Source organism: Pseudorca crassidens, chromosome 7, assembly GCF_039906515.1.
Source record: "Pseudorca crassidens isolate mPseCra1 chromosome 7, mPseCra1.hap1, whole genome shotgun sequence".
Taxonomy (NCBI): domain Eukaryota; kingdom Metazoa; phylum Chordata; class Mammalia; order Artiodactyla; family Delphinidae; genus Pseudorca; species Pseudorca crassidens.
Window position 1 is genome coordinate 106,134,710 of NC_090302.1, and position 22,226 is coordinate 106,156,935.

General features: G+C 42.9%; 1 protein-coding gene across 5 annotated transcripts in view; it reads right to left on the reverse strand.

Moving 5' to 3' along the window:
- Positions 1-22,226, reverse strand: part of INTS9 (integrator complex subunit 9) — a 109,932-nt gene that overhangs the window by 10,184 nt on the left and 77,522 nt on the right. For all 5 annotated transcript variants that reach the window (XM_067745284.1, XM_067745281.1, XM_067745279.1 and 2 more), the window contains 6 exons: positions 20,665-20,776; positions 18,030-18,210; positions 14,142-14,202; positions 10,806-10,977; positions 7,780-7,904; positions 5,583-5,750 (listed from right to left, as the gene is read on the reverse strand). In XM_067745284.1, coding sequence (XP_067601385.1) covers positions 5,583-5,750; positions 7,780-7,904; positions 10,806-10,977; positions 14,142-14,202; positions 18,030-18,210; positions 20,665-20,776 — 819 coding nt within the window. The remainder of the gene's footprint in view (positions 1-5,582; positions 5,751-7,779; positions 7,905-10,805; positions 10,978-14,141; positions 14,203-18,029; positions 18,211-20,664; positions 20,777-22,226) is intronic.

Genomic DNA, 22,226 nt, shown 5'->3' on the forward strand with positions numbered 1-22,226 from the left:
AATGAACAAACATTAAAAAAAAAAAGAAATACACTCATAGATACAGAGAACAAACAGGTGGATGCCAGAGGGGAAGGGATAAGGGGATGAGTGAAATACGTAAGAGAGATTGATTTACAGGGATGAAACGTACATTACAGGAAACATAGTCAGTAATGTAATAAAGTCATATGGTAACAGACAGTAACTAGACTTAGTGTGATGATCATTTTGTAATGTATAGAAATATTAAATTGCTATGTTGTGCACCAGGAACTAACACAGCAGTAGGTCAATTATACTTCAATTAAAAAAAAAAAGGGATAAAAAGAGAAAACATATGAAACCAGCGTGAAATGTTCCCACTGAGATGCGTGTGTGCTCTGAGCTCCTGACAATGCCCATCCATAAATAATCTTTTCCTTCCTACACTATTGTTCCCATCAAAGGATCAAAGGTCAGGTTGTCTGGCAGAACTTTAAAGTCAAAGAATTGGCTTGGGAGGTTTGCAGATAGCACTGTGGGAACCAAGCAGGGGAGAGGCTCTCCCTGGGCAGCCCCAGGAATAAATTCTATCTCCAAGAAGACTCTCTGAAGTGGCAGCCCTGCCACAAGGGAAGTCTACCTAGAGCTCACAAGACGACTCAGCCAGACACCTCTGCGAAGGAGGATGCATCCACCTACCACCCCAGAAATAGAATTTTTCTATTAGCGCATGCCCATCAGCTCTCCCACTTTGCAGCTACAGGGACCAAGAGGGAGGATTTACAAGGAAGCTGCACAGGACACACTTTCATTTGGGGGAGAAACAAGCATCCATTAGTAGTAGCAAAACCTAAAGAACAGCAGCAGATTTTAACCCCTTCACGTCCCACATGCATTTCCCAGGCAAAACCAAATGATACTTTTAGTTCTATATCTACATTCCACATACAAAGATTTATGTAAAAGAATGTTTCTGAAAGTATTATTTATAGTTTGAAAAAGCAGAAATAATAAATGTCCACCAGTAAAGGACCAGTTAAATTACGATGCATTTATGATAGACCATTATATACCTAAGATACTTTTGAAATATATTTAATGACAATATACTGTTACTTTACAAAGATATTATACGAGGTATGACTTAAACGCACACACAGAGTGAACGCACAAAGCAAATACAAAAAAATTGGACAGTAATTATGTCTGGTATTGGGATTAGGACTGATTTTTTTTGTCTTTATCCTTTTTCTTCCCCCTTATTTTCCAAGTTTTCTAGAATGAACAAGCTTATTTTTATTGAAAAATGAATCTTACGACAGAGTCATAAACATAAAAGCTTGAGAAGCCTGAGGGGCCTTAAAAACAAAAGAAGACCATCCAGAGTGCTGGTTCTCAGGTGTGGTGGCAGAGACCCCTGCGGCTCCTGAGGCTCTTTTGTAGCATCGAGGTCAATATGATTGTCATTAATAATGTTTTGCCTTTTCACTCTCATTCTCTCACAAGGGTTCACTAGAATTTTCTAGAGGCTACATGACTTGTATATCACAACAGACTGAAAGCAAAAGGGGACAGGAGAATCCAGCCGTCTTCAACAGGCAGACGTTAAAGAGATTTGCAAACATAGAACAGTGCCCTTCTTCTCTTTATCTTTTTTTTTTTGAAACATTTTCCAAAAAAAGACCTTTTAGGGGCTTCCCTGGCAGCTCAGTAGTTAAGAATTCGCCTGCCAATGCAGGGGACACGGGTTTGGTCCCTGATCTGGGAAGATCCCACATGCCGTAGAGCAACTAAGCCCACGAGCCACAACTACTGAGCCTGCGTGCTGCAACTACTGAAGCCCACGCATCTAGAGCCCATGCTTCACAACAAAGAGAAGCGCACGTAATGAGAAGCCCGTGCACCGCAACGAAGAGTAGTCCCCCCCTCTCCGCCATTATAGAGAAAGCCTGCGTGCAGCAACGAAGACCCAACGCAGCCAAAAGTAAATGAAAATAAAAAAAAAATGTTAACGTCTAATGGGTTTATATTATTTTTTATTTAATAATTATTCATTTAAGAATTAAATATTTTTAAAATGTCTTAGTTTTAACTTCTATTATAGCAAATATCAATAGATATAACCCGCATACACAAAAGCTCTCTGGGGTTCTAATTTTTAAGAAGTCTTGAGACCAAAAAGTTTGAGGACTGCTGGCTTAGAGTACTGTAATCTAACCCTAAGCCTTCAAGCCCAGCCACTGTAAGACAGACCTTGGCCAGAAGGTAAATACCAGACAAAAATAACGCAAAGACACTGGGTCACAGCCTTTCACTTTGAGATGAGCAAAATGCAGAGGAAATGAAAAGCACAATCATAAAAACATATTAAACAACCAAAATAACTAGAAGTGGGGATGGTTAGTGCCACTTCTTTGCTACAAACCACAAAACAAAAACTTGGCCCCTTTTTGGAGGGGAACTTGCTTTCATCTCTCCCTCCCAATCAAAAAAAAAAAAAAGAAAACAAAATCCATCATCAACGCCAAACTACTAAAACGAAACAAAAAATTCCAACACAGGCAATATTAACCTGATGGGTTAGGCAACTGGAAGTCTAAAACAAAGAGCAATTATTTCAATGTTCTAGCAGGAGGCTTCAGGAGGACAGCTGGTCAAAAAGAGCCCTGGCCGACCTGCAGGAAGACGGAGGTGACCCCCCAGAGACCAGCAGTGACAAACAGGTGGGCGTGGGGCAGGTCTCAGGGTCAAGGCTGCTGGTCTACTCCCACTGGACTTGAGGGAGGAGCTTCACGAAAGATAGAAGAGCGTGCTGTGCACTCCCCAAAGCCAATCCCTTCCTTCTCTGGCTCAGTGTCAGAAGGCATAAAAGAGGTAGATTTATCTTTTATTTTGGTAATTTAAAATGGGAACAGACAAGCTTAATGTGGACTGTTTAATCACGGTGAGGATAAACTTGGGCATGGGAAATGCCAGAAGCTTATTAGTAAGACTGTTTCTTTGTAGATGGATAGTAATTTTGTTTTTGTCTTTAAAAACTCAACATTCTCCCTTCTTTTTGCCTTTTGTATTGAAAACTGGCATATATGAAATAGGTCTCTTACACCAGCGGTCCTCAAATTTTAGCAAGCATTGGCTCCCGGGGAGGGCTGGCTGAAACCCAGACTGCTGGGCCTCACCCTGGAGTGTCGATTCAGCAGGCCTGAGGTGGGGCTGGAGAACCTGCACTTTTAACGAGTCCCCAGTGCTGCTGCTGCGGCTGGTGATGGATTACACGGAGCCCCGCACTGCGATCCCCACAGGAAGGCCATGGGCTGGGTGCCCCATTGCCGCAGCGGCACAGATCAACTGGGGGCTCTACTCTCACTTACAGGACAAAATCTGTGACATATGTTAGGAATGACCTTTGGGGCACAAAGGGCACATACTGGTGATCACCTAGGTTTCCTCAGGGATGGAAAAGACCAGGTCTAATTGAGTAAGCGTACCTATCTCATAAGATGGGTGAGACAGTCCATGGGAAGTGCTGAGTACAGATCCTGGCCCATAGTGACACCTCAATAAACATATTATTTGCATTACAATTAAATGGGGGAGCCAAAGGGCTGGGCCAATGAAATATGGAGAAAGGATAACCTGGAATTCAGAGCTGAAAGAACTTTCTTTATTCTCTTGGGTCTCAGTAGGACGTGGCCTCAAAGGGAAGAGCAGAGGAGAGGCCAGTTCCCTGCTCACTGTCAGGTATACTAAGGTCATGAGGAAACTCCTGACACAGGTAGCCCTGGCCACCTCTCTTGTGAAGGAGCTGTTATCAGAGAGAAATGCAAGTCAGCTGCTGAGCCCAGATACCAGGGTGTGAGCAGCTGCTCTCACAAGCTCCAACGAAAAATGGCTATTTTCCTTTTAAAGAACTAGCAGACCACAAACATCCCAATGACACTCAAAGCAGTCAACCTGAGGAACCATACATATCTCTCCACCGGTTTACTGCTTACCAATAAGCAATAAACTGCCCCTTTAAAAAAATCACCTTTATAACTTTCCCCACTTCATCTCTCCAGCCTGGGCTCACAGGCAGCTCTTCTGCCCCCTCAATCCGGCCACATGCTGTTTGCTGAGGGGACACGTGCTGTGACGGCTCCCTCCCCAGGAACCAAGAGTGAAATGAAAATGGATGTGAAATGTGAACGATCATCTACTTCTATGTGTCTTAGTGAAAAACACGACCACTTGCTAGTTTTATCTAGCAAACAAGTCTTGCTAGTTTTATCTTGCTGACTCAATTTTCTCTAAATTAGTTACGGAAATCTGTTTGGATCTCCTTTGTCTATTGCTCTATTTTTTAAAAAATAAATTAATTTATTTATTGTTGGCTGCACTGGGTCTTCGTTGCTGTGTGTGGGCTTTCTCTAGTTGCAGCGAGTGGGGGCTACTCTTTGTTGCGGTGTGCGGGCTTCTCATTGTGGTGGCTTCTCTCGTTGTAGAGCATGGGCTCTAGGCATGTGGGCTTCAGTAGTTGTGGTACGCAGGCTCAGTAGTTGTGGCCCATGGGCTTAGCTGCTCCGTGGCATGTGGGATCTTCCTGGACCAGGGCTCAAACCCATGTCCCCTGCATTGGCAGGCGGATTCTTAACCACTGTGCCACCAGGGAAGCCCCTGTCTATTGCTCTTAATTTAAAAAAGAACAACTCAGGTTAACTGTGGAAAGGACTGAATGTACCGGACACTGGGTCCCCATTGATGGCACCTGGCCTTGTTCCACCACCAGCCTTTGTTAGGGTCTTGGAAATGGGCAACATTCAGGGCCTTAGCCTTCAAACTCCAAGATCTGGCTACTCTTCTGAGCTCCAGAGAGAATCGGGGGACACTGCTTTTAAGTTTTCCTACTTCTTTTTCCTGTTTGCTAAAAACATGTTTAAGCGTCTCCGGCGGCAACAGCAAGCCAAAAGCAGCGTCCTCAGAGCTCGGCACACCGTCACTGCGGCAGCTGGGCCACACGCTTCCCACTGCCCCTCCCCACACCCGTCACTCAGGCGCAACCCACCTCAGCTGTCCCACATGCACGACATGCTTTTTACCTTTTTTCCCTATTAAAACAAGCTCAGATATCAGAGAACTAAAAAATATTAGACTTCAGTAGAATAAAATCTTTAAGTTATACTAAAATGCATGCAAATAGTAATCAAAGTTTACATTCCTTACTTTTTGGTTACTCTCATCTCCTCCATCTATCTCTGAACTTGGTGAAACTTGGCCCTCACTCATAAATGGGGTCCAGGAGGGACGAGGAAACCCACACCCTCAGGTGGTTAGGGACAGAGCTGACGCTGGCTTACCTGTTCTCCACGCTATGGCCTGCGCCCTGGCCTCCCACACACATTAAGCTTTAATATAAGCAGTGCTCCAGCAGGCCTGAGGTTGATAGCTGTTACTTCATTACTGGAAAAATGAGGAGGTTCTGAAAATCCCACCTCTCTTCCCAGTTACTTGCTTAAGGGTCGATGTGCTTTGGTTCATCCATGTGTGATACAAACCCCAAAGAAAGCCACTGCTGGGACGGTCTTCCGCAGACTCAAGTGGAAAACCCGGTTGTGACCCTGGGAAGCAGCACAGCTCACCTCTGGCATGATTTCTATCTTCTCATACCGACGCTTGAAGGGCAGGGCGAGGACCTCGGCGCGCCGATAGGACATGGCGGGTGGCTGGCAGTCAATCATCAGGTCTATCCGGTGGGACTGCGCTGGGGGCGGCTGGGTGTACTGCTCAGGACAGACCACGTGGAGGGGCTGAGGAACCAGCGTGACAGGGGCAGGTGGGGGCAGAAGAAGGAGGAAACAAGAGGAGGCTGTGAGGCAGGAGGGGCCGCGTCCTGAGCTAAGCCTCCCTTTGCAGTGCTCAGGCTCACCATTTGGCCGTTTCGAATTCTCATCCTGTCAAACCCAAGTAACCAGTGAAGTGGGGGGAAAGAAGAACAAAAATTTCAGGGAAAAGCCCTGATCTGCCGGCCATGTTGATGAGCAAGGGATTTACTGTCTTGGTTTGCATTTATTTTTTCATTGTATTTAAGTCACTTTGATGGTGACAGCCATGGGTTTACCCTCAAATGACCTCTGAGCCCCTTGAGGGCAGTCTTCTCGTCACTTCCCATCATCGACTTGGTACCACTACTGGCTGATTAGCAAGAACTGTGACTTTTTGGCTAGTTTGGATTTCTGGTCTGGACCTGCAGGTCTACTGGTACTACGCAGTGCGCAATGGTGAGGCCTTATCCTCAGTTGTGTAGGACACACTGAATCAGATAGCATTTTTTTATTTTTTAACAGATGTCTCTTTTTATTATCTTGAGAGAAAACCAATTAGTAAGTCAATGTTTACTTTGGCCAAATACCACCCAACTGCCAACCGAACGTGGCACCCAGAGAGTCAAGGCATTGTCACTGCGTTTACTGAAGAGTCTGGACCGAGCCTCCAGTTCCCGGAAGAACAAGGCTTCCAACAGACCTGACGGGTTGCGTTTCAAACCGCACTTGTCCTTTAGGACTGACACCTCTCCTCCTCTTCAGACTGCCTTTCACCCTCCTTCCTGCCTGGTTAGCATCTTATAACTGTCTCAAAGCCAGTCGACTCCACAGTCACTGCCTGAGGACTCTCCCCAGGTTCTCCTCCCCTGCAGTGGAGACCAGGCGGCCTCCTGTTTCCCTTATTCACACACCACCGAGGGGCTGCGGAGTCTGCCGTGGTTCAGGGACAGAGGGTGACATTACTCAGGAGTGAAAACAACAGGCTCTTAACTGTTTCTTCCAGCAAGTTGACAGGCACACAGTGGTGTATCAGATCGCTCATGGAAATCGGAAGTGGCTTAACTGCTCCAACCATGTCTAGAGAAAGGCCCAGCAAGCTTGGGGTCACCATCAGCTGTTACCCCTGCGCTCCGGAGGCCTCCAGCTTTCTCTGTTTCCTGCTACCCTTCCTTAGAGTTTCCTGTTAGTGCCTCTCTTCCTGAGGTCAGGGGTTCTGTGAAGAGGAGGAAAGTGATCTCCCAGCTCAGGCCGAGAAATGTAGGGAGCCAACCACACCTCGCTCAGCGACTAGGGTCCAGGGCACCCCAGCGCTCACGTAAGGTCCCCGGCACACCGAGGTGATGGGACATCAGAACCCTTCCTCTCGCCTGTTCTGAGCTGTTTTCCTCAACAACTGCCACCACCCCTCCAACCCCGAAACACGGGCCACCCGAATGATAAGTGACCCAGGGCGGTGAGTTTTTCCTCCCCGTTCTCCTTCTGGGCCAACAGTGCTCCTTTCGCCTATGCTTTACCCCAACTACTCCCTCCCTTTCTCTAAGGCAGAAAATGCAAAATGAAACAAACAAACAAAAAAGCGACAACCACCAAACCAAAACAATCCGCTAACAAAAGCATAACACTGTGGTACTAACCCACGTGTGCAACAAGGGCCCAATACATGTTTCAGTTCAGCTGTCTTTCAGCTTGACGAGTATGTTTCTAGAATGATTTTTTTTGGTGGTGGGAGGGGGTAATTTGCTTTTAACTGGACACAAATGGTCCTCATCAAAAATGAGACACTGTTTACACTTTCTTTTCCTCCCACTTTTGATTTCTTTAGAGGAGAAACTTCTTTCAGGGTGTAAAGCCCACCGGTTTGGAGTCTGGAGGGTACCGGGCTGAGCACTCCACAGACCGAGAACGGGTGAGGAAGACAAGCAGTGCAGCTCGCCATCCTGGCCCTCACACCGCAGACATAATCCGCACAGAGATGCCAGGACCGCGGGAGCCGCCAGCACAATTTCCCCATTACCTGCACTTCTTTGAGCAGCTTTGACACTTGGATGAAATTCAGTCTCGTATCAATGGGGCAGTATATGCATTTCATGGCCAAGGGCTGGTAGGGAGCCAGTGCTTCCAGGTATGTGAAGTCGGGTTCTAAGGGGAGCACAAGAAAGAAAATTTTAAATGCAGGCAACAGAGGAACGGCCCAGTGAGGAAGCAGCTGGCATGGTTGAGGCCCAGCAGACGGGCAGCATGACAGGAAAGGCACTGAAGGTTACAGGAGCCAGATTCCCCATCACGGGAGAGAGGAGTGATTTACAAATAAGGAGAGGGGGAGGCTGGACTGAACGCTGCAGGATGGATATGGAATTGGAGGGACGGTGTGAGCGCCAGGTTTTCAACACAGATGGAGAGAGAGATGAGACAAATGAGGGGATAAATAAGTAAATGGGTGAGAAAGGAAAGCTCTTCTTTACAACAAAATGCCAACTAATAAATGTAAAAGAAGTGATGAAATTGAAAAAAAAACTTCATCATTTGGCAACCATCACAGTAATAATTTATTTGGACCAGAATCAATAGATGCTAAAAGAAATTAGATAAACACATGGGGAAGACCAGGATAAGTACATAGGCTCGAAGTGTCCCCCACAAGATACTGATTGACACAGAGCGGTGACTTCACAGTGGAGAAATCCGGCACAAGCCACTCGAACAGAGTGCTCAAAGGTCACCCCCAGGTAGGAGACAGACCATGTGCCTCCTACTTGACAGGATGCACGCAGAAGAAGAAAAAGAAGGATCCTGACCCCATGTCAACAAAATGCTTGTGCTGAGGCTGCGATGCCCCATCAGCAGAGCCAGTGCAGCGCCTGGGAACTGTCCTTGCCACGCTGGCTGGTTTGTTCTCTGCAGAGCCGCTCACCACGGCCAGCCTGGCGGGGATTGTTTGCTCTGCAGGAGGAAGCTGCCCACCTCGGGCCAAAAGCAGTGGCTCATTCCTGGTGTGAAAAACGACACGCAGGTTCCTGACACAGTCTGTGCCCTGCGAGGACGCCACTTCCTACGGCCCCAGCTTTCCACACACCGCTCCCAGGAACTTACTCGGTGACCTCAAGGCAACTCACAGAACTTCCAGATTTTTTAAATGACCTCCCCTGCAGTGGTCTCCCCAGAGACCACCCAAATGAGGCCAGCACGGCTACCTGGGGGATAAGCGCCTCTCTCTGTACGGATACTGTGTGAGCTACAACTCCCACAGTCATAATACAACCAGATAAGGTGGCCCCAAACCTCGCAGACATTGTCAACGACATAACTTGTGCTCTGGAAGTGAACACACCAGTTTAAATGTATACTCCTTACCCAGATGAATGTCTGGTAATGAATGCCACGGACAATCACGTAGCCCTTGCTTTCTTCTTAGCTGGCTGGAGGGATGTTTGGAGTATAGCCATGCCTCTTCTGTGTCTCTGTAATACCGTACCCACTGTCACATCAGAGCCAACATCTCCTCAGAAAGAACAGGAGAGACCCCCTCAGTCCTACTACAGACAGCGTTCTCTGGATGACGTCCTGCTTAGCAGAACTTGGCAATGGTGAGGCTCTGGGTAGCGTGAATCAACGTCTTAGGGCCTGACTTCCTCTGCCTGTGGCTGAAAGGGGGTCTGCGAGGGAGAACAGCAGCGCCCGACGGCTGCTCTTCTGAGCGCCCCCGGCACTCACGGCCAGGCCATGGTGGCACCCGCTTACTGGACATAAACCACCTCACATGACGCTGACGTGAGAAAAGGCCACGCAGTGACCACGACGGATCAAGACAAAAATAAGACCCTTCCTAATCATGCCTGAACGTAAGACCACAGCATGTCTGAACCACCAAACAAGCAAACACTGCCCTCTCCTGGCTCCATTCTTCTCACCTTCTAGACAAGAATCACTAACATACCCAGCCAGAGAACTACTGCTTCCTGATGGTACCCAAGCCAGGACAAGGAACCCACCTCCAAAATCACCTAAGCCACGGCCTGTAAGTTCTTCTGAACGTGCCTGGCGATGCCTCCTGCCTCCCCATGGCGGTACCCCCTCACTGTAAGGAGTCAGTACCCCAACTTTGTTCCATTACTGGTGCGTTCCTGGTGGCCTCTGGTTGGTCCTCACAACAGGCTGAGCACAGGGAAGGGCCCAAGCATCCCTGACCCCAAAGCTTTGGGCATAACTCGACTCTCCTCCATGGCTCACGTCTTAAAGGTAATTAGAGAACTCTAAGAAGGCTACTGGTACTTTCTCAACGGGCTTTTGTGCCAGGCACTATAAGGAGTGCTTTCTTATAACATTTCATGAAATGCACAGAGCTGCCTGAGGATGAGCGACCAACAACCCCATTTTACAGAGGAAAGTGAGGCTCAGAGCGGTGAGTAACCCGGCTGAGGTTACAGTAACTCGGACCAGATTTCAGATCAAGGTGTTTTTACTTCATTGCCCTGAGATTTTGAAATCCTAAGGCTGTCTGAAGACCGTGAATTGATAAAATAAGATAGTGATTAAGTCAAACCCCTAACTTGCCCTCATTTAAGGATTAGTTTTATTCTGAGGGGTTGGTCTCCACAAGAAAAACGGCAAGCCAGAGTAAACTGTAACCAAAGGAGAAAGATCCACCTCCGTAAGTAAGTCCTAAAGCAAGTAAAGCAAGACTGATTATTAGAATTATTATTAGAATGATTATTAGAATTCCTGCCGTTCTTGAACAGCTTACAAAATCCTATCCAAAGTAGTTCTAGACCAGAAATCTGTCTCGGTGAAAATCTACAAAAACAGATATGAAAGCTCTGTCCAGTGCACAGTGATCTAACAGGACATTTTGCTTTGTTCTTACCCTTTCCCTTCCAGTTGCTTTATCCTTTGGTATTTACAACAGAATAGGGATCATATTTATATCTTATAACTTACTGTCAAATTCTTCCCAGTGTCTCTACCTGGTAGGTACATCCTACCAGGTTATGCAGGGATGGTCACAGTGGGAAGGGCAGGGTTTTGTTTTGTTGGTTTATTTACCTGTGAATATGACAGTGTTGAGACTAGATTTTCCCCAGAGCTCCATGAAATGGACCACGTCCCCGAATCGGAGGGAAGGGTGTCCAGTGAAAACCACACACGGCTGTCTGAAGTCGTTGCTGAAGTCTCCGTGGATGCTGGGGTAGTGCTTCAGCTTGTTGGTCTGAATGAGCTAGAATACGTGTCAAAAGCACATGAAGAGATGTTAGCCTACCCAGGAAGGAAGAACCACAGCATGGGAGAGTGAACAAATTAAAAATACCAGATAACGCTATTAATATTAGCCAAAGATCCACATTTTTTACCTACAGTGTGACTTTCTCAAAAGATGGGACCTTTCGGTAAAATCACCAAACTTAATGGAAACTTCTTTTCAGGTTGTTATGGCCTAATTCTGTCTAACCCTTCCTTTATAGCTTCCTGACACTCCAAGCTCCAGGACCCGAAGTCCCCAATATTAGTTACTGTTTGAAGTACAAGTTTCCCAAACTCTGTGCATCACCAAGCTCTGTCAACAATAAACACTTCACACAGGAAAAACTGTTTACCAGCACAGGACTGCCTCTTGAGACGGTACAGCTGTGTTAAGTTACTGTGGCGAGGGGCAGGGGACTTAATAAACACAAGAACAAACTGGCTTTCGGCAATGCGGGAGATGTGATGTCCTCGCGACAGAGAGCTATAGTAAGAAGCAGGCCACGCACAGTCTCAAACCTGTCTCAAAAGTGAATGTTTTGAACCAAAAACGTCTTCCTTCTAGCACAACACTGGGAACTACTCTCCTAACGCCAGGCCCGACCCAAGGCAACGCCATATACAGTTACAACCACAGATGGCATCTTGTGGCACTGCTAAGAAGTTCTTCCTGCTGCCTCAGCCCTGCCCCCACTGCCCCACTCTAGCAACAAAAAGATGGCAAACACCCATACTTCAGAGACCCTAAATATCAACTAGTAGTGCCCTGAGATGCTGTCTGATGGGTAAAGAATTGGTCTGTGACCCAGCTCAATCCTGTAGCCACCCAAAACGCCTACGAAGGGAGCCCAGCCAACAACTCCAAGCCCACTGTAGTCACCCCAACGGTGAGGATGTGGCCAGAATGGGGCCGCCCACAAATGGAAGCTGACTCTCTTCATCTTGAAGATTTAATCTTTAATTCAGAGAGACTGCTTTCATTAGCAAGATTACCCTGGAGATCTTAATTAGGTGTCACATGCTTGGATGGGATATGAATAGTAAAGATGCAACAATCACGGCATTCCCACTTCCCTTCCAAGTTATATACAAATAAAACTGACATTCTTTGTATAACCCACCTGGCCAAAATCATTACTTGCCCCAGTTAAACAGGTGAATGGCTGACTAAAGGACTAGTTCTACTGTATCCACAGATGTCAAGGAGATGAATGGGATTCTAAGAAGAGCAGCAGGTCTTTGCACATAAATTAAGTCACTTTTTAAGGCAAACTGAGATTTTTTTTTTTGCCAATCAGATCTACTTTTCCAGCGGACTTACTACCTTTTTGACCATCCAGAATTACCTTTGTGCTGATTTAAGGTCCAAACTGTATAGGCAATGAAGCTGTAGGGTAGGAATTCTGTGAAGCAATTCTTTAAATCAGTACTAAGGGCAGAACTGTATTTTCTCATGGGCACTGGTCACATAATACCGATTATCAACTCCAGCACGCCCTAATGTTGACAAGTGCATTTCAGGAACCCTGATCATGCACCTATGGTCTTTTCACATTCTTAACTGTAAATGGGACAAAGGTCATCCATGACATACTTGTGGGTAAGAACACGGTAACACGTTCTGAAGAAAGGCTAATTGTTATTAGGGAAGAGGCAAATAGACTTTCAGTGTTTTGCTACACTTAATGTTTTGCTACACTTAATTTTCTGACACGAGATATCTAGCCTGAATTTCACTGTAGTAATGACAGAGCTTGCAAAAATCTTGGCTGCTGTAAGAGAGTATGAGGACTGCAAATAACTTCCTCAAAACCTTCCACTTGACATTCTGGTTCATGAGAGACCTGTCCTTTGGAGTAGGAAAACAGTAGTCAGATTTAAAATAATCAGCAGGACAACTGCTGCAATTTTCTTGAGCCGAATAGTTAACTGCATAGCAAATAAGTCAACAAAATCCCTATGCATAAGTACCTGCACAGACATCCCTAACTTGATGGAATTTTTACAAACTGAAAACTTCCACGTTCCCATATGCACATCAATAAACAGCATTACCAGCTCCTCAGAAATCCCCCTTTGTCCCCTTCCTGCCCCCACTGCTACCTCCAGGATAACCATTCTCCTGGCTTTTAATATCACAGATAAGTTTTCTGTGTGTCTGAACTTTTATATAAATAAAATCACACCATATCTACTCTTTCATATCTGGCTTTATTCACTAACATTATGTTTGTGAAATTTATCTACATTGTTGCATATAATCGGAGTCCCTTCATCCTCTTTGATGTAAGGTGTGAATAGACCACAAAATTCATTCACCCGTTGATGGACATTTGGGTACATTTCAGCACTATCACCAAGAGGGCTATGAAGATTTCTGTGCAGATCTCTGGGTGACACACCTGCATTTCTGTTCAGTACAGACTTTGGGAACGAAACAGCTGAAGCACAGAGGATGTCACAGTCCTAGGTTCAACTTTACTGTCAGTTTCCTAAAGTGGTTATACCAATTTACACATCCTTTTCAAAAAACATAACAAAAAACTGGGAGTAACGCTATTGTCCAATAGGAAGGGAATGGTTAAGTACACTATAGTATGTTCACATGATATGCTACGGAATATTAGGTAGCAATAATAACAGTGAGGTGCACAGATAAATGTCCATGATACAGCCAGCACTGGGTGAAAAAAAAAGCAGTAGAAACAAAATTGGGCACACACAGCCACATAAAATCACTCACTCGTTCTGTGAGGAAGGGGGAATTTTTCTGTTTTCTAAACTGCAATGTTCTTATTTTCATCATTAAAAATTTATACCAATGACAGACATAACCAAACAAAAAGAAGACTTTGGCAATAAGTAAATCATTTATGCAAAAAAGTAGAATAAAATTCCTCATTCGGTCAATGAAACAGAGGTAGGCTATTAACTGAATAACATACTGGTAATATAATGTGTTAAGAAGAAGAGAAAGTAACGAATCTTGAGTCAGAGTACTTCACTGCCATCTTACAAGGGAAACAAAGGGCTATATCAAACTACCTTCAGATTTTTAAAAGCTAATGACCTGCTATATCCACCCATATCTATTTATCTACATTTTGTTCTTGCTCGGACCCAGTGATTCCATTTTCTTACCTCTGCATGAGGAAAAGGCGGTTCTGGGAGATACACCTTAGTCTGTTTGTTGTGACAAAGCCTTTTGAGGAGGAAAAACAGATCAGCAGGTTAGGCAAGGGCGTACAGTGGCATCTGTCGCCACCTAGTGGTAGCAGCGCAAATACTTAATACCGAAGTTTATTTGAAATTTTCCTGTCAGTGTATCTCACTGTGAATAAAACACCAGCATTTATAGCGTAATCAGGACGTAAGTCACTTGTGAGCACAGTTTTAACCTTTGAAATTCCTCAATACATTTTTTTCTTTAAAAATAAGCTTCTTATTTTGAAGTACTTTTAGATTTACAGAAAAGTTGCAAAGACAGTACAGAGTTCCCATGTACCTTTTAGCTGGTTAGTACTTTACAGTTAACTAAACTCTAGACTTTACTCAGCTTTCACCAATTTTTCCACTAATGTTCTTTTTCTGTTCCAGGATCTAATCTAAGATACCGTATTGTATTTAGTTGTGATCAAAAAAATTTTTTTTTTTTTTTTTTTTTTTTTTTTTTGGCTGTACCTCGCAGCTTGCAGGATCTGAGTTCCCCAACCAGGGATCAAACCTGTGCCCGCTGCAGTGGAAGCACAGAGCCCTAATCACTGGACCGCCAAGGAATTCCCTAGTTGTGATCAATTTTGAGGAGAAAGTGATACACTTTTTTTTTTTTGAGACATAGCTTTTCTATTTTATACATGCACCATTTCATTAATAGCAGAATTGGTAACTCAAACTGGAGAATAATAAATCTCTCCAGTAACTCTATCTTAATCTAGACACCGTGAATGTTTTAGGTAGTCTGTGTTTTTCCCTAGCCAGGTATGACATTTAAAATATGGAGATTTCTGGAAAAGCAAATGTGGCAAAAGGTTAACAATCGTTAAATCAAAGTACGTGGGTGTTCTGTAGCTCTGACATTTTTAAAAGTTGGAAAAAATATATGTAGTGATTATGTTTGTTAAAGCCTGCTTCTAAGAATTCTATCAAAATAGAACTAAAGCATTTCAACAATTCTAATAGATGTTACTTTTGGCAGAATAATTCAGAACTCTGGGGCTTGGATTTTGTCTGAACTTCATTAATACAATTATCTAATTTTTCCTTCTTTAGTTTAACTCGATTTCAAAAACATTACTTTATATCCTTTTTGGAAGAAGCTGTACATATGGGAACAAGATACTTTTGAAGGGTTGCTTATTAATAATATCTAAACAGACAACAGTACTGTCTTTATTTCAAACTCAGGAGGAGAGACAAAAGTTCTTAGCTTAAAAGTTTAATTTCGATTGTTGCAAAGGATAATATGCTATATCACTTAGCATCAATACATAAAGCTGTAAAACTAAAATACTTCTGTCAAAAAAATCAAAGAGCTAAATGCAATGTGGTACCCTGGATTGGATCCTGGAATAGGAAACAAGCATTAGTGAAAAAACTGGTGCAATTTGAATAAAGACTGGAGTTCAGTTAATAATAGAGTGCTCATGTTAATTTCTTAGTTTTGGTACAGAACGCATGGCCATGTAAAAGATGTTAACATTGGGGGGAAACTGAGTGGAAGGTATATGGGAGTTTCTGTATTATCTCTGCAACTTTTCTGTGCCTAAAATTATTCACTAAAGTAACAAATTATTATTCAAAAAACAAAATCAAAGACGAAATTGAAAAAAAGTATCACAATGGGAAACAATGTCTGCAGATATAACAAAGTGTTAGGATCTTTAATACATATATAGAGTTCAAATAAATAGATAAAAGTACAACACCTCTGATAAGTAAATGGGCAAAAAAGGAACAATTTACAGATGACATAAAAATTTTTCTGGAAAGCAGTTTAGATTTGTATAATGAACATTAAAAGCTATTTATACCCTTTGTTCCAGTAATCTTATTTTTAGTAACTAACCCAAAGCAAAAGATGTAGTCATATATACACAGAATGATATTAATTGAAAATTTATCACTAAAAGGAAAAAAATTGGGAAAAGCCTGTCCACCCCTTCAGACAATAGTTAAGTAAATTATACTACATATAAATGATGATTAATGATGTAATAATGCAGTCAAGCAATAATTATGGTCTCAAAGACTTTATAATGCTCTAATCTAGTATTAAAAAATTTAAAGGCAGGATTCACAATTAAATATGCAGCACGATCCCTATATAGAAAGAAGAAATACATCAGATTCTAACAGTGATATTATTTCTGGACAGTGGGATCACGGGTTCAGTTTTTTTTACTGTTCTCTGTTAACTTGTTATCTTTTTCTATAGTAAACATGTATTACACACATATTAAAAACAAATATCAAAAAATAAAAACTCAAAAACAACCTACTCTTATTTTAGCAGTCCTGAATTCTACCCAATCAGACATTTTGACAATAAGAAAAGCATGTAATGGGTCAAGAGTGCACTTGAAGGGCACACACCCGGCTAGGACACCATCCACAGGGGCCCACAAGGGCTTGCCCAGGAGCTTGTAGTTTTCAATATTTTTAACTGAGGATCTGGATGAAGAAATTCAGAACATGCTGATTAAATGTGCAAGTCATCCTTAGGGTGGACTACCACTTATTCAAGATTATCTTCCTGTGTTGGGGGAGAAAAAACTCTAAGCAAAGGATAAAATTCAATGGCTACCAATAAAAGTGAATTTTTATTATTAGTCACTAACAATAAGTCAAATATAAATAACAACGAAAAGTCCTATGGACAAACATGAATAATATGCACATGGGATGGAGAAGCCTGCCTGGATCTAAAAACAGAAAAAAAGGACCTTCACCACAACTAAAATGGAGAGAAAAAAACTGTATTTAAAAAGGTGGGGAGGGGAGGGTGCACACCATAATGCTGGGATATGTTGTACAAATGACGTATGTGGTACAGAACGATGTACAAATTATTATTATTATTATTTTTTTTGTGGTACGCGGGCCTCTCACTGTTGTGGCCTCTCCCATTGCGGAGCACAGGCTCCGGACGCGCAGGCCCAGCGGCCATGGCTCATGGGCCCAGCCGCTCCGCGGCATGTGGGATCTTCCCGGACCGGGGCACGAACCCGTGTCCCCTGCATCGGCAGGCGGACTCTCAACCACTGCGCCACTATGGAAGCCCAAAAATTCCTTTTAAAGTAGAAGCTTCGTAGAATACTGTGTCTATTAGGCTATCACACCACTAAACGGGATTAAGCACACCCTATATTTATGTACGTCACAGTCCCATCCTAAGGCACTACTGGATCCACTGTAAAAGTTAAGTTGCTCTATTTCTTCCTACCCCTGACTTTTTTTGGCCAGGCGAGTTGGATTCAAATACCCATCTAAATAATCCTAAAAAGGTTCACCCACTTCATATTGTCCAATAATTTACCCATCCTAGGATTTGATCAAACAATTTCCTGTTGTAGTAAAACTTGATTTTGCCAAATATACTATTGAAATGAAAAAATAAGCTAGTTTTTCCTATCAGATTTGGTATTATAAATTTAGACAACATGAGCTTGGGCTTTGAACTTTGTTTAGCTTTTAGCTTTTGTAATAGATAGCGGGTAGTATGTGAGAAGGTAAGTGTATAATAGTTTTGTTACTGATTTTCAAAGTGCTGGCTAAGTTACGTCTTCGCTCTCCCACCTTCCCTCCTTCCCTTCTTAATAACAATTCCTCTAAACCCTGGCAATATCACAGATTTGGCTTTCATTAATATAATCTTCACATCACAGACAGGAAAAAACAACAAAATGAAGGTTTCATAGTAATATGAGAAAAATATAGGATTACTTCTATTTCTTTTTAAATTAAAATTAAGAACATTTTTCTTTTCTTACTGCTTGAATGTACTGAATCACAGGAAGAACAGAGACATACCACTCGGCAAAAATCTGGGAAAATTCGAGTGAACTGTTAGCCACCGGGGAGATGAAGTAGAAAGGAATGCTGGAGAGGCCGGCAGAGTCAATGTACTGATACAGGCATTCCAGAAGGTCATAGATCACTCCAGAAGGGTAGCAGGGGACCAACACGTTTCCTCCGTTCCGGACTGTCAGTGCTAGAAAGGTTGAAGCCACACAACATTGTAAATCAACTATACTTCAATTAAAAAAAAAAAACAAAGAAAAGAAAGGTTGAAGCCAGAGGGGGAAAAAAAGTAGTATCAAAAGAACAGTTTAACACAGGGAGAACAGAACTTTAAAAATAATATTTGCATTTCTCTCATTTCCTACATCTGTTCCTCTAATTCACTTCGTATGTATAACAATTTACTTCTTTTGAAGACTAGCACCGGAGTGGGAGGATCCAGAGGCTGACTGATGATCAGCTGAGTTTTTAAACAATGTCTCAGTGCCTGGGAACAGGGTGTGCAGTTAGGGGTCTGGGTTGTCAAGGTTCCCAATGGCAGATGAGCTTCAGGACAGACCCTCCAAGCTCCTTCTCTTTTTAGCTCCTGCTCAAAACTCTGTTGGATTTGTCTCTCTTCAGCCTCTGACCACTGCTGAATGACCTATAAGGAAACAGGCCAAGTTTTTCTGTTTGACTCATTTTAGTAGCATTTTCTTTCATTAATGTTTTGGCTATAAGAAAATCCTCTATACTTTAAATACTTAAAATAAGTTATCAAATGAGGAATTGCAACTTACGGTAAAATCATATTAGAAGCTATAATTGGCTAAAAAAAGGCCAAAGATCTCTTAAGTTTGTTTTTTGTTCAGTTTCCAACATAGACTGAAACAAGCAGCCGTTTGGGTACAGAACTTGAAGTCTCTGATGACTTTTATCCTTCTCCTACATGTTCCCAACTCTGACATCCAGGTTCTCCTGGATGCTGTGCCTGGAATACTGGCCGACTTGCTATTACTAGAGTATGGAACCACGCAAAAGACCAGATAGCCATCAGCGCTCAAGAGGCCTGGCTCTAGACCCGCCTCAGTCACAAGCTATGGGACCTTAGTTAGGCCACTGTAACCTCCTGGGCCTCAGCTTCCTCATCGCTGATGAGAGGAGTGAACTAGATCAGTGGTTTTCAAGCTTTATTTTGCATGGAAACTGCCAGAACATGTTAAAAATGCAACTTTTCTATGGGTCTCTCTTACTAGGTCTGTGGTGGGGCCTCAAAATTTGCATTTTTGAGAAGTGGCCTCACTGATGTTGAGGCAGGTGGTTAGTGGACCCCACTTTGAGAAACAGTGGATTAGATGTAAAGTTCCTTTAAGACCTGAAGTTCTTTGAGTCCATGATTCTGGATTATACACAAACATACAAATCAAAGATTCTATTTGAGACCAGTCTGATACTTTTTCCAAGCTAAGAATAAACTACCTTTGTCTTAAAATCAGCAAAGAACAAAAAAAGACTAGGATTATTGGCAAGGGCAAGTGAAATTTCAAAGGATAGTGCCTTCCATGTAAATATTAGATGACAACCACTTCTTTCCCCCAGAGTTGCCAGGGATGGAGGGCCTGAGCGTATTAACTCCTCTTTGGCAACAGTTTTGGAGTGAAGGTTTGTGTCTCCTAAAGTTCATGTATTGAAGCCCTTACCCCCAATTAGGTATTAGGAGGGGGAACCTTTGGGAGGTACCCACATCTAGATGAGGCCATTAGGCCATTAGGGTGGAGCCCCCATGATGGGATTAGCACACTTATAAGAAGAGGAAGAGGAAGAGGCACCAGAACAGCTTTTCTTCACCAGTGAGGACACAGCAGGAAGGCTGCCGTCTGCAAGACAGAAAGAGGGTCCCTCACCAGAACCCAGCTATGCTGGCAACCTTCTGACTTCCTAGCCTCCAGAACTATGAGAAATTAGTGTTGCTTAAAGCTTATACTAAGGTATTTTGTTACAGTAGCCTAAGCTAAGACAATACGCAACCTACACATTTCTAAAAGAAATGCAGCATTTCTAGATTTTACGGACAATTATATCCAAAGAAACATACATTTCTTCCAGGTAGCAAATACCCAACAAGTCTCTCAATTCAGTCTTCCCCCAAAAGAAGAAAAAAATTATACCAACCAAATAGTGGGGAAAAAAATACAACTGTTTCACCTGTATCACTGTTGTGAATTCAAAGTATCAACAGTCTTTTCTGTGTTATTATTTGCAAAGCAAAGATATGATTCTTTCCTTCTTTAACTTTGCTTACCCTATAAGCACCCCTGACCCACTCCCAAATCCCACCAGAAAACAAGAAGAATAAGAGTTTCTACATAAATCAAGTGGGCGAAATGTTGAGCATTTGTTGTATAAAGTGCTAAAAATTCTAATTTACCGTTATAAACACTATTGTGCTTTCAGATTTAAGTTGCTTAAGAATTGCTTTTGTTGACAACAGTAGGCTTTGAAGGATGAGCAGAAAGGGTGGGAATAAATGGGGGGAAAGGCCGTAGCAGGGGGCATCAGAGGGTGTGAATGTGAAGGAAAGGGACAAAAAATACCACAGAATCAAGGTACCAAAAAATAAATGTAAAACATTTTATCTTGTTTAAGATTTGCATTGGATACATACACAGGTTGCTGCAGAACTCTCCCACCATGCTGTCTGGGTTTGCAGTGGGAATCTGGGTAAGGCCTGTCAGAATGAGAACATCGCTGTTTTTGAGAGAAGCTTGGTCCATGGGCTGAAAAACCACAGAGAACTATGATTAGTAATTTAAAAAAGAAAAGGTTAGATATAAGTAGTAAAGGAGAATACAGTTATTGCTCTTTCCATGTCCAACTCATCATCAAATCATCTCACCTCCTCTAACGAAAAGTCTATCACTGAACAGCGGTTGCCCAAGGGGGATGGGGACCCATGGGAGGGAACTTTATGGGGTGATAGTTCTATGTCTTGTTTGGTATGGTGATGACATGATATGAAAATTCATGAATTGTGCATTTAAGATCTTTGGGTTTCACTATACATAAATTTTACCTCAATGAAAAATAAGCACATTATCTTTTATCTCTATAATGCTTTGCTCTTTTCAAAAGGCTATCTCACACACATCGTTGGTGGCCCTCAAACTTGAGCGTGCATCAGAATCACCTGGAGGTGGATCGCTGGGCCCCACCCCCAGAGCTTCCGATTCAGGTTTGAGGAGGGCCTGAAAATCTGCATTTCTAACAAGCTCCCAGGAGATGGTCCTGTTGCCGGTCTGGGGATCATGCCTTGAGAACCACTGCACTATACAATTTGGTTCTCAAAACAGCTCTGCCAAGTACATGAAATAGGGTACATTTTGAAAATACCGAAGTTGGGACTCAAAGAGCTGGGGTGCGTTTCCCTAAGAGTCAGTGGCAGAGGAGCAAAGGAGGACACTGGATTAGGAACCAGAAATGTAAAGCCTCCTTCAATTCCATTACCAGCACTGGACCTCAGCCAAGCCTCCGAGCTGGGTTTCTTATAGAATGGGCCTATTTCTTGACCCATCTCCCTTCAGTGGCTTCTGAGAGTCTCATGTACTAATACACATGATCTTCCCGTAGACTATGAAGTCCTATGGTGTACTATTGTGTGGTCCTTAGGAGGATTTATTTTTGAACTTAACTTTGTTTTCAAAGCATTACAAAAAAATACTAATTACTTTTTCCAAATAAATCAGGATTAAAATTGGAAACAAAAATGAAGGCCCATGTAAGGATGTATTGTACAACATGGGGAATATAGCCAATATTTTGCAATAACTGTAAATAGAAAGTAACCTTTAAAAATTGTAAAAAAATTTTTAAAAATTTAAAAAGTACTTAATAAGAGGAATAGAAAGGGAAAAAAACGAAGGCCCATGGATTGAGATGCTGGAGAGCTCATCAATGTTTTCACTTTGTAATGCATCTTTTCCTCAGTTTCATTTAACATACTCACCAGAACATAAGAAAAAAGCCAGAAACACCGTTTACTGAGAAGCCTTATCCCTCTTCTTTCTGTTCCACCCAGACATCCCCCCCGCAAATTTCAAATAGCAGTGCAGCAAACACCTACCTTCTGCATTGCTATCTCTGAGTATACATGCCTTTTGATGTATCATCCTTTAGCATTTTATATACACAAGGATATATGGGCTTCATTATTTTTTAAAATAACATGAG